This window comes from Glandiceps talaboti, chromosome 15 (genome assembly GCF_964340395.1).
Source record: "Glandiceps talaboti chromosome 15, keGlaTala1.1, whole genome shotgun sequence".
Taxonomy (NCBI): Eukaryota; Metazoa; Hemichordata; class Enteropneusta; family Spengelidae; genus Glandiceps; species Glandiceps talaboti.
The window spans coordinates 16,605,424-16,619,496 of NC_135563.1; the positions used below are offsets into that span (position 1 = coordinate 16,605,424).

A 14,073-nucleotide genomic window follows, 5' to 3' on the forward strand; every position below is an offset into this window, starting at 1 on the left:
CAATGATACCTGTACAACTACTCAATGATACTAATAGAATATTGATACACATAGAACCACGCTGGTAATTATAGAAGCACCCACAGATTCTCATAGAAATACATAATTAGACACAAATAGCCACTCAATTAGCCTAATACAAAGAACAAGCTTAAGCAATGTTACATACATGAACACCGTCCATAAATAACCGCACCATAATAATCATACAATTTACTCAACAATACACATCGAAATACTCCATCTACGGAATATTATATGCAAATTAGACCAATCAAGGAAGCATATGTGAAAAATATAATGTTATCCAATTCACTGTAATGAGCAGACTACAGAAGTTTCAAAATGAAGTATTTATCGATGGAGCAAAGATGGATATTTGTGAAAATTGTTACTTAATACAACAGAAAACTCATTTATTCATAACAAAAAACCTCTCACCCTTACTCAAAATTGACACTGATACTACCAGACACAAACGACACATTCATTTTTGTGAAATTTACCTGTATTCTTGACTTCGACTGTCCACCATCCAATTGTCGTAATGCCTAACGACTTAGATGGCGTTGAAGATATTCAAAGGTGTGATTATTGCTAGAAGTGATGGATTTTATCGTCAACTCAAAACGAAGGATCTCTATTGTAGCAGTGTATTACTTTCAGTCCAAGGAGTCTGAGAGCGAAAGAATGTCTGTAACTATTTATTGTCATACGTTGGCGACAGTTCCCAGGTCAGACACGTTCACTGGCCTGGGCAGCATATGCTATGGTACCACAGTATGCCTCAAAAGTATATCAGTGTACCATTCAATTCAATTTAATTATGTACATCTTTAGTAATTGATATCAACTAATTTAAGTGTCTAAGTTTGAGTAAAGCAAATCTTTAAAACAACAACATCTGCTAATATTGATAGTTATGTTTTGCGACCTACTTGTTATGATATGTGAACTCAGTGATAGGTCTTTGTATACATTTCCTAATTAGCAACTATATATGTCTATATAATTTCAAACATAAAAGTCATTTCAAGCCTGGAATTCGAAGTAAGAAAAATAATTTAACTGATATTTTCATCAAAATGGAGTAATGTGATAATTGATATAATGGTTTATGTTAGTCTATGATTTTACAAAGATTGTTTATTTTTATTTATTCGGTTTCTCTTTTTTTATATCTTGTTATAGTTGTAGTAACACTAACGTTTGCTGTAACACTATGTTAGAGTGATGACATACAAACTTGATGGCATACATACATATCTGGCGTAACTTTTTAAAGTTATATTACAGTGTTCAATGTCATTTTTAAAAATGATATTGATTAAAACAGAACATCGCATCTACACATGCACACGAGTAAATCTGCACAATACAGACACTTACAAAGCATATAAAATGATACATCTTACCTCACTATGAAATACAAATCAACATCACTGTCGGATGAAACAAGTAAAAGACAAACACAGAACCGTTATATTTGTGTTCACAATGAGATAGAATGTCACGTTTCATGTGTGCATGCTATCAGTGCCTGTGTTTTGCTTGTGTAATTCATAACCAAAAACGTTGCATGAAATGTAAAATACATCGCTTCGCCTAATTGATACTATATAGTCTTTCTGGTTTGATAGTAACTGCATTTGGTAGTAACTGTATAGCTACGGGGCCCGGGGTTCACTATAATCCACTTTTATGATGTAAAAGTGAGACTTGACTACTCACTGTAAAAGAGCCTGGCACATTTTCAGAACACGTAGCTATACAGCTAATTGACCCATGTGCAAAGGACAATTCGGCGAAGCCAGTAGACTAAGATGAATCTAAATGAATAACCGAATATATTGTAAATATGTAATCGTAAGAAATATAAGAATCAGAATCAGAAAGTGACGTGTATCACGATTTTAGCGTTCGTTCGTTCGTTCGTTCGTTCGTTCATTCATTCATTCATCCAGCACATGTCCATCTATCATTTCTTTCTTTCGTTCGTTTGTTCAATCATTCGTTCGTTCGTTCGTTCAACCATCCATCCATCTATATATCCATCCATCCATCCATCCATCCATCCATCCATCCATCCATCCATGCGCACACCCACCCACCAAGTCAGTCAGTCAGTCAGTCAGTCAGTCAGTCAGTCAGTCAGTCAGTCTAGATCTGTCAGTTAGTTAGTTAGTTAGTCAGCCAGTCAGTCAGTCAGTCAGTCAGTCAGTCAGTCAGACAGTCGGTATGTTTGCCTACCTGTCTGCAACCCACCTACCTACCATGTACCATTCAACGAACCAACTAAATGATTGATGACACAATGAATCGAACGTTTGAATAGTATTGCCATGTCATGGTATATATTAAAGATAATAAAAAGCCATGCTGTTATTTAAATGTACAAATTACATGCATATATTTAAACACTGACCTATTTGACTGTTCTAAGGTTCACACAGTAGCGAACATTTCTGCTTTCAGAAAAAGATCGCCACCATCTTTATGAATTATATTCCTTTTGTTTTCACATTCACAGACGTTCGAGTCGCGAAAAAGCTATAACTAGAACTATTACTTTTAAAAGGTTACTTTTTATTTTTATTTATTTAATTTGTACACTTCCTAAAGCATGTAACATTGCAGACACTGACAAAAACACAAATGGTCCTGATATAATTTGTCTATTGACACTGTTTGCATACAAACCTCAAGCTGATATACAAGGTATCACATGATAGAAGACATATATGTCGGCTAATTAGAAAGATTGAATCATTGTCAATTAAGGGTTGGTGTATTCTTTAAAGGGCAAAATATAAGTTAACGCTTATTTCAATATTTTTAAACCTGGAAATCAATGTTTGCATTTCTTGAGTAACATTGCCTGTGTGCTGTTTTGCTTCTGAAACAGGGGCGCACAAGCGCACCAATCGCTCCTGACATTCACGACTTTTTGTTGTTACGACTACCCAAGCTGAAAATAGTGACATTCATATTTGGGGTGATATAGAAAAATAGCAATACCGATTCACCTTCTCATGTCAAGTGTGTATTTGTATATGGAACAATATTAAAATGTATTTTACTACCTGAACTGTAGATTTGGGTACATAGATAGGGATTTACCACGAATCAATTAATGACTCTTTAAGTTGTCGAGTACAGCATTCCTTTAAGACACAACGATTTTATCACGACCATGTAATGAACCCTTTATTTGAAGGAAAAATGAATCATTACTATCAATACTTTAAAAAATTATGAAAATTGAGGTAAAGACAAAAGTGCTAGATAAAGTATAAACTACGGTAAGTACAGTTCTAACTTTAGTGCTGCAGTAATTACAATTCACAATCGGGTGTACACATGGGTAGAACAGGGTTTATCCATCAACAAGGTTGCGAAACGTCTTAGTGAAAACACAGTCTCGAGAAAACTATAAATGCATATTATTACGGTGGGCTCATGAAGTAAAACGCTCTCACAAACACTAATTTCAACTCTGGTTTCAAATACATATCCTCCAATAATAAAATCAATGTACAGTTGCTTTGGATGTATGTGAGATCCGGTTCACTGTCAAAGTGTTCAGGTCTCTGTCATGTAAATGTCAAGTTTAGCTATGCAGAAAGGATAAGCAACATAATGTTTCTGTAGGTGATATTGTATTCATACTTTTTTTCCCCAAAATCGTCATTGAGCCTTTGATTGAAAACACACGAATAAGAATATTCCAAACAAAGAGCTTGACAAACAGATCAGGCTTGCATTCATTTCATCGCATACATATTTTTCTTGATGTCATATCTTTAAAGTGTCCTCCTTTTACTTCTGATTCTCTTAAACCGTATGTAAAAGTTTACCATCAGATAATGTCTGCAAAATACTGGTCAGAATTAAGAAGACCAAGTCGTAGTAAGAAGTCATAGACTTGGCACAAATGGTAGGAGGAACCATTAACTTTGAATTGCCACCAACACATTCTTCTTCAGCAATCTGTATTTCGTACCCATGTTCAGTTCAGCTGCAGTAACTGTGTTAGCTTGTGTCATATGTACATATAGCTCATGTTAGATTGAGAGATACATCACTGCCCATCTTATGGTGGTCCATATAGCTTGGTATATTTCTTCTCAAGGGGACTAGGGCCTTCTTCATACTCTATCTGTAAGAAAATGACAAGCATGCAACCGATTGTAGCCAGGATATAGAAGAAGAGAAAAACTCTATCCACGACAAGAGCAACTTGTTTCCATTCACAACTAGTTGCACTTTGTTTTTTACGGTCATCTAACATTTGTCGCAATGCTTTTATTTCGTTCAAAATTTCTCTTAGAAAATGTACATTCCCATCAAAGAATCTAGGTAGAGGGTTTGCATTAGGTTGTATATCCGAAGACTGTTGTTGGTTCCGTCTTTGTTTTGGTCCAGGCGAGTGGTTGGCTAGTCGTCTTGCTTGAAGAACTCCATTCACTGCGTTCCTGAAAGTTGACTCCGGCGATTCCGACATATCGAAAATGGGAGCACTTTCAAATTTTCTATGGTGCCGTACATTCTCCCGCTGGATTTTTCTGATGGCAGTCTTCGTGGAAACTTGTCTGATGAGAACAAAGCGAGCAACTTTACCAAGTACAAGACGCCGTAACCATCGTGGAACAGGTTGACTCTCAGGTCCTCGATGATGCAGATTAAGCACTGCCACCGACATTGATATTGATATCGAGACAAGAACCATGTTAGCTGCATAGTATTGGCCTGTCAGGACACACAAGGAAACACAACAGTATTAAGACGTGAAAGGGGAAAGGTCATTGATGACGTTCATGCTGTTTAACAAAGCTAGGGTGTAAATATATTGCTCATATTAGTTAGCTTTAGTTAAGTTTAATACAACTGCAAATTGAAGAAAAAAACCTGCCAACACAACAACACATATCTTAGGTTTATCAAACCCCCTCTGGCCTTTCCTCTATTTGCTCTCAGGGTGTGTGGTAATCTCCATTTAATTAATGTCTCTTTTAATGCCTTTTACATCTTTCATCAAGGGCAATGTGTTCTTAATTATTACACAATCTAGTTCATTTCCGTATTACAATATGCAATCCACCGACTAAAAAAAAATACATGCTATACCTTTTCTAACACATATTATGAAAATAATGACTCTAAAACTTTTGATGTTACTTTGTTCAAGTAAACTCCAACCTTTTCTCAAATAAAAATCATTTTTAAAAAATCAGAGTCACTGTACAAATTTTCAAATAGAGTTTTCTAATAATCAGGCGTCCAAGCAAATGGGTTTGTACCGTATTAACATTGTTCAATTTCTTCTTCATCTTTTTCTTTCTTCCGCCGTTTAAAAAAAATATGTTTCATGAAAACAAGCGTCTTGTGATAAATATGGTCTGGAACATCGAACCCTTGTGAACCGATCGTCATGTTGACTGGTTACATCTCGGATTTTACGAAACAGTTGAAATCTTCTCAGGAACAAGACAAAATATTTACTTGCAACTTTGCATGCATCATCCTTTGACACAGATCTTATAAGGCAGCAAAGCACAACTTGTTTTGCCCACTCATTCACCCGCAATATTCCCTTTACGAAATCGGCAGTGTTTTTTCAATGATAACAAGTAGTCAAGTTAATGATCATTCCAAAACTGAACACAAATAATTATGCCTAGTAACCAAGATTTCTCACTTAGCAACAGCCAAATGGTAGCATAGTTTTTAAACATAACAATGGAAACGAGACTCCTGCGTATGAGCATTCAAAACAATGAACACAAAGACGTCTAAGAATTAGAAACGAGGCTATGCCCTTAACAACAACTTAGACCTTATTGTATATATCAAAGATAACAACAGTGGTGGGTAGTCAGCGAATAATATTCAATATGGATAGTAACCTAGACCTTGCTTTCAGTAGCAGTCAAATTTTAGCCAACGGGCATGGGTAAGCCAAGCGAATTAGTATATGTATGTATGTATGTATGTATGTATGTATGTATGTATGTATGTATGTATGTATGTATGTATGTATGTGCTTGTGTGTGTGTGTGCGTGGTGCGTGTATGTATGTATGTACATGTATGTATGTATGTATGTATGTATGTATGTGTGTGTGTGAGAGCGCACGTGTGTGTTTGTTAAGGAATTCGAAGAATATATCGTTTATGATGAATTCTAAAGTGGTCATTACCTAGAATAGGGACGTTGTTCTTCATTGGGGGCAGTGTTTCTGCCAGCAGCAATAGGTAAACAGTCAATGATAAAAGAACAGTTATTCCCAGACCAACTTTCTCTCCAGACTCAACGGGTAGGAAGAAACTGAGAATCGTTGTCGCCGAGATGAGTGAACATGGGGTTATTAAGTAGAATACATAATAAGTAGGAAGTCGATTTAAATAGAGTTTGTAAATAACTTTGGAAAAGTCTTCATATGGATAGTCAGGGTAATATTGTACAGTATCGTTTGTATTTCTGGTCTCCAAATCCCACAACTGCCACTCTGTGTCACCTTCGAAAAACGAGGAGTCTCCTGGAATTAAATGAGATTAAACACGTTTTGAATCAATCTCTGAGTCAGTTATGTTCTATTTGTCACAGGTGTGCTCAAAATAGCTTTAAAACAGACAGTTGGGACATCCTATGCTTCTATCTTATTTCATGCCCAAGGTCAAATTTGTCTACACTATGTGATATTATTTAAAATAGAAACCTGAATGAAATCCGCGCATCGTTAGCAGCAGTGTTGCAGATTTGTCTCAGTGCTTGTCAATGTTCATACTACTGTAGCAGTGGCTGAGAACTAGAATGGCAATGTTATAAACCTTCTTTTCTTCATCTTGTGTTATCTTCTTTTCTGCTTATCGTGTTTAAATCATATATATATAAATATATATATATATATATATATATATATATATATATATATATATATATATATATATATATATATATATATAAGTAAATGTACATATGTATTTTATACTAGTATTCATATTGTCAATATTGACTTAATAATAGCACTGAGCTTGACACTTATACATGGGATGACACTTTAACATAAAACACGTATAAACATTACAACAATTTAGAAACACTACAATTGTATGTACTCTCTATACTAATGTTCATATTGCTCACCTGTACCCATAACTCTGATTTCAGAAGCGTTATGCAACCAAGGACCAAATGAAACACTGCACGACTGTTTATCAAATGGAAAATTCCACACGTCCATCTTACAGTGTGATTTGATTATTGCTGGTGCTGCCCATAACACTTCACCATGATGCTGCACAAGGCACTGTGAGTTTAATGTAAAATCTTCATACTTGTTGTCAGCACTGCATGTGAAAAATAAAGGCTATTTCTAAATATCCTAGATCGTTAGCATCAGACCTTATACAAGATCTGAAAACTAGGTAATTTAGTTGCTGATTGATCGTTTGCAACAGAACTACATGAAAACCTGCAAATATAGTAAGGCTAGCCGCTGATAGATCGTTAGCAAGACTTTATGCTGTATACCTGAAAATTAGGAAATAGAAATAAGTAAGGGTAGACGGGTAGTCGCTGATAAATCGTCGATGAACGTCAAGTATCAAAGTACGATCGTACGAGTGTTGAATGTCGAACGGTAAACAAAGTTTAAAGTTCAATAAATTAGAATTGAAGTCTGAGACTATAATAGACAAAATTAAGTCAGCATATAATCTGAAGGTTATGAAAGGAGTTTTCCACATCAGACCAGGAAAAGGAACTTTCACAGACTGTCTTTTATACAAAATTCGAAATATCGAGTTCTACCTCATGTAGTAAAGCAAACGAGATATATTGAGACGCCGACACTACAAACAGACGCGACATATACAAATGGGTGGACGGGTGATGGATGGGCGGACATGTGAATGGATGAACCCAGGGGATGAACTAACATATAGACGGAACACGGAGATGTAGATGATAAGCCTAAAAATAAATGGCTGATGGACAGAAACACTGACAATATAAGAGAAACAAATAACGAGACAAACAAATAGAAACATGGTAAGGAAAACTACAGCTAATTAAGTAGAATACATTGGAAATAATCTGCAATGTGTCACATACTTGGAACTAATTAAAATGTAGGTTGCCTTTGGTTTTATTTACAGTAGAGTAAACCCATGTTTTGTTATTGAAGCATGACTCATGTGGATACGGATATTGAAAGGAGTATTTTAAGAAATGAGATATCCGTAATATAGGGTAATTAGAACAAACACAACGATTTCTTATAAACAGATTTCAGCATAAACAGAATCTTACTTTTGGTAGAGCCAGACATCAGGCATCCAAAGCATATCTTTTGAAATCTTGAAGTTAAGTATACCGCCGAAATCGTTTGGGTCCCATGTCATGTATTCGTCTCGCCATCTCTGATAGGAGAAGTATAACAAACAAATATTGCATTGCATCCTGGATCTATTCTACAAACACAGCAGTAGTAAACAAATAAGTCGCCTCATCTTTACGAGTTAAATTTCAATCGTCAAATAAATCACACCATTAAATGTCTTAGTTGAAATTAAATCCGACAACTATAAATACATCAACTTAGGCATGTATCCACTGATCCGTATAATGCCGTCAATGTCATCCGTCATGGGCGAAATAGGAACTGTCAACATTTATATGCATGTAAGTAGTGACATTTTATCAACGGGGATGCTATTAACATGCTGTGTGTCAATGACAAACCGATTGGCAACTTGATGAGTTGAACACGTAGAATCAGGGGAAAGAACTAAAGATATACCATGTCAACCAATAAAACGTACTGAAAGAAGAAAGCACAAAGCCCATATCCATTACATATCATAGATATTTTCTTTTTCAGTAACGTAGCTCATATTAATGTGGTATCGTACTTACTATTGTCAACCATACATTCATTTTCAGGGTTTGTAATTTCTCGTCCTGTGAATAGAAACGTGTATTAGTTTCACAAATAAATAAATAAACAAACCCAGCTTACAGAGTGGGGACATCGTAATATGGCTTCTCAAAATTTAGCAACTACCATAATAAAAAAATTCCTTCAAGGGGTAAGATGATTTAGGTTAATAGGTAAACTGATAGTAACGTTCGTGGTAACGATCTTGTGCTTAGACGTTTGCAGTTTAACACAATGCACTTTTACTTCTGCTGTAATCTTTTCTCTCTCAAAAGTTCAAAAAGTATTTTCAATTCGTGCTAACATGGCATTAGTGTAGAATGAATCAACCTGCTTACAGTCTAGTTAAGGACAAGCTTTAATTGTTACTTTCCCCATTTCCCATCTCCTCATCTTATCCTTTGCGTTCGCTAGTGTATCTCAAAGTTGGTGTCCACCCTCACCAAAGGTAAAGATGTGACGTACATTCAAAATAGGATACCACTGCAGCAGGTAGAACTGTACCCGTAAGGGTAAATAAATTGAATAAAACCTGTTAATGAACAAAATTGAAATAACATTTTACTCACCACGTTAAGAACTTGTGACAGGAAAAATTGTAGTTCCAGCAATGTAGGGGTACTGGTATCGACTACTGGCCGAACTGACCTGTCGTAGGTTTGATTTGTGAAGAGATATTTTCTCAATTTGATGTGATCCATAGTTGCCAACACATCTACAATAAAAATATACATTATTAGGAACATACTCTTTAATTTGAGGGTATCCCCTCAATACGATGTGATCTATAGTTGCCAGCACATCTGCAAGAACGTATAGTTTTGGAGACACACTGTTCAATTAGAAGGACAAAGCAACGCATTTGACTTTATTCAGAACTCGCACTATCGACTGGAGTAAAACAGTAATGTGACAAGTTGGAAAACTGAACAGAAAATAATAAGTTCATGAAATCATATTTAATGAGAGTAAACACGTTTTGTTGGTCAGGAACATAAAACAGTAATTCATACCATATGTCTCAGCGTTCAAAACTGAGGACGCTTATACTTTTACTCATGGGCACTTTTCTTCGCTGTACAGTTGTTTATTTACTTGTGCACAAGGCAATGTTAGAGGTATTATGCTTTTATTGTAGTTGGAGTTATTGACAACCACTACGGCATCATCATCATCATCATCATCATCATCATCATCATCATCATCATCACCATCATCATCATCATCATCATCATCATCATCATCATCATCATCATCACCATCACCACCACCTCCTCCACCACCACCACCACCACCACCACCACCACCACCACCACCAATAATAATAATGGATCCCATTTATTCAAACCTATATATTAACCATCCATCTGTACCCTAGCTAGTACATAATCCATACAACATAACAGACAGACATGGAGCTTAAACAGACGAATTGTATGTGTAGTTAACCGCGAGATGAGTATATATGCAAGTATGTCGGATGCTTGGTAATAATTTTCTATGAGAAACGACGTGTCAAATCCTGCCAGGTTGTCGAACTGTACTTCATGTTATATGATGATACCAGTATATTACACCATTTATGATGTTAACAGCCCATAAGTATAATGATCAATAGTTGGTTCTTCTTGCCAGCTGTCGACTGCATGTAGCAGCTGTTAGCTTTCGTTCATTTGTAACATTCATTTCTATATCATCTAATATATCTATGAAGGACTGAATGGAATGGAGAGAAAGTGTGGAGATGTTCAAATAAAACATAGTCTGACAGATGTGAAACTTGACGTGCAGCTGAGTATTACCCTTTAATACGTGTCATTTGTGATACCCTGTAGCAAACAAGTGTTGATTATTTTTTTCAGTGAAGCAGCCAGCCCTGTAGTTGTTCTTTTTTCTTTGTTAGCCCATGCCATATATTAGAACTACTGGTAAATTATACAGATAGATTTTTATTCTGTACGTTATTTTCATTACTTGTCTAAATTCAGAAACTGCTACACGACTCGTTCACAGCAAAACGTACAGAACATGCATACTACAATGTGGTTTTGTAGTTATACACATCTTAATATAAACGGATACCAAAAACATGCATCCATGAGTTAATCACTGTATAATTTATTCTAAACTTGTCTAGAGTGTAGCATAACCCTGAACACATATTGGTTGTAATGGGCTAGAAAGGAAAGCTCCTTAACTGCATAATCAATACAAAGGGCAATAGTATTTGCTTCAGCACAAATTAATTACTCCATGCCTTAGGACAGTTTTTTTTACTATGTTTACTTTGTGTGACATCAGTTTGATTAAATGAAAATTGTGATTAGCCATTGTCAGTAACAACTAAGAAATTATACATCTGTGCAAATATTAATCCAAATTGCATAAAATCGTTTTGTAAATGGGATTCTCTTCAGTAACGTAATGTTTATTCATTCGGCAAGGATTGTCAGATGTCTTTTTGACATCTAATTCAAACTATCTTTGTTTATGTCACGTAATCTCAAACAGTTTGTGGAACATTGGCCAGATTAACGTCATGGTTATTATTTGCCTAAAACCTTAATGAAATATTTGATAATAGAGTAAACTAATTTACAAAGAGTGACAAAGTTCCACGACCCAAACCTTTAAAACATACATATTAGTTAGTTGTTTACATTAATTTTCTTTAAAACCACCCAAGTATAAGCATTTATGAAGCATCTTGGCTGTATATTTTCATAAATACGAGCCAAAGTTTTTTTTTGGCCAAACGGTATAGGATAATGTGTCTTCATTGGTTTGTCTATGGACTACCAGCTAGGGGATCCCTTTAACTTGATGAACAAAAAAGATTAAAACGATGTCAAAATAACGACATCTGTTAAAAAATAAATTGTTTATTATAACGAAGACTTCGAGCATTAATCTGTAACTTCGTTTATTCACCGGCTTATAATGAATTACAACTGTTACGTTTTTGACGCAAGCAAGGGAACGATCACGATCGATGACGACAGCTGATCAAATCATCGCTTCGCCTTTAGAGAGTTGAATCTTTTAAACTCATGCAATATCCAAATTATAATTTTAGGTAGTTTATTACTATTTTCAAGGTACAACAACTGCTTAACAATACGTTAAATCGTAGATCACGTAGCCAAAAGGAAATAGTTTCCAAACGAACGAACAAACAACTAATGACAGGGAAAAGAGTTATACGAACAGCAAAATACTTGTAAGAATAGATGGGATGGTAACTACACCATCAACTTTATCATGGAAGTTAAAGGCAGAATGATTCGGTAACAAGACGTGACAACATCAATGGCTATGAACCGTTACAGTTGATATATAATACCAGGGACTTAGAACCCCCTCCCGCCACACACACACACATACACACACATTTATTTTCACTATTGCACTTCACTATGAATTTCTACCACCCAAGAAGTGACTTTCAGATATAAAATTAAAACCAGCTTGTGTGAATTACCAGAATAATAGCAGTGATATTTGTCAAGTAAAATTGAAGTCTCCCTTGAAACTAATATAGAAATCGATACTGTGGGTGGTGAATGTAGTAAATTAAGAACGAGGGATACTCAGTCTAAAAATATATGCATTAAAACATGGTTTGGAAGTCAGTGGGTGGTACACTAGCTTTAAATTAGTACTGCAGTATAGCTAAGTGCATGCATGCTTGTCTGTTTGTTTGTTGTCGATTATAATGATGTTATGTTTTGTATAGGTTTTACAGGGTGGGTATTTCAAAAATTACATAAGCTGAGTCTATAAAGATGTTCACACAAATAACATACATATATAAAATCTGATTAAACTATTCTAGTATAATGTTAATGCATGTCTTCCATGTGTCATTTAATACAGTTGTCTTCTGGCATTGTTAGAACAGTTGATTGCATAGTAGCAATTTCTTCGACATCTTTATAGGCACTCTAATTACTTTGAATCGTTTATAAATATTTCTCGGTACCATTTTTGTGTTCAGCTAATCGCACGTGATAGTTAAGTATACTTCAGCAAAGTATAATTGCTCTGGAGGTTGGCGCTATAGAAATTTGGTTGATTGATATAATGCTTCCAATATGCACGCTGCAACTCGAATGAACTCAGCCTGTGCCCCCTTAAAACTTTTGTTTAGATTACATGTAAAATGAGTCTACAATATCAAGCGTGGTTGCATATACCACAATTGTTTAATTTACTAAGCACTTAAGGGGACTATGCCAATCTGGGCGTGCTATGTACGTATATCACAGATGTAACATTAGCAAACATTAATTTCAGCCACGTATCTATGTATATATCTATCTATCCATCCATCCATCTATCCATCCATCACCCACCCATCCATCCATCCATCCATTTACCTACCTACCTACCTACCTACCTACCTACCTACCTACCTACCTACTACCTACCTAGCTACCTATAGTATTTGTCTGTCTTTCTGTCTCACTGTCGACCATGGCGACTCACGGGAGTAATTTCTTCATATTGCTATTACTAGACTGCATATTTCCGTCTAATACTCGTACTTATCTTAAATATTCTTCTTGTCACAGGTCACCACAAATAAGACTTAAAGAACGGGTAACCTCAGCACATAATTCTATAACATTTCTGACAGAATAGGCAATTACACAATTGACTGCCGGCTTACAATTTACTTCCTTAGCGTCTTTGTTAGACACGAAACATCAATATTGTGTTGTCTGATCACGTACAAGAATGTTTCACTCATGTGTAGTTGACTATAGTACCCCTATTGGTATACATCTGTCATCAAGGGCATGGGAGGACTGCAACTGATTGTATTGATGTAACACATGATCAATGAATTGAATTACATATAGCATTTCCATGATACACATAAATCTATATCATTTCATATTTTTGTCGAATATCATATATTTCTAAAAATGTTAAACGTTTACTAAGACTACATGTATCATGGTTGTGAATATATAATTATATGTTATTACCCGATATTTGTCATCGTTCAGCCAAGGTAAATAGAGTGACCTATAGGGCCGTGTCGCTACGAGTCGCTAGACGAGGTCACGAGTATTTTCCAGCTGAATGACGAAAAATATTGGAGAATAATATAATTATACCATCGG

The 14,073-nt window shown here is 35.5% G+C and overlaps 1 protein-coding gene across 1 annotated transcript in view; it reads right to left on the bottom strand.

The window, feature by feature from the left end:
• Window positions 1-3,147: 3,147 nt before the first annotated feature.
• The window catches only part of LOC144446639 (neuronal acetylcholine receptor subunit beta-2-like), a 40,204-nt gene continuing 29,278 nt past the window's right edge, over window positions 3,148-14,073 (bottom strand). Inside the window, exons 2-7 of the mRNA XM_078136451.1 lie at window positions 9,511-9,656; window positions 8,920-8,964; window positions 8,314-8,423; window positions 7,147-7,349; window positions 6,200-6,538; window positions 3,148-4,749 (exon numbers count right to left, since the gene is read on the bottom strand). Coding sequence (XP_077992577.1) covers window positions 4,094-4,749; window positions 6,200-6,538; window positions 7,147-7,349; window positions 8,314-8,423; window positions 8,920-8,964; window positions 9,511-9,656 — 1,499 coding nt within the window. The 3' untranslated portion in view covers window positions 3,148-4,093. The remainder of the gene's footprint in view (window positions 4,750-6,199; window positions 6,539-7,146; window positions 7,350-8,313; window positions 8,424-8,919; window positions 8,965-9,510; window positions 9,657-14,073) is intronic.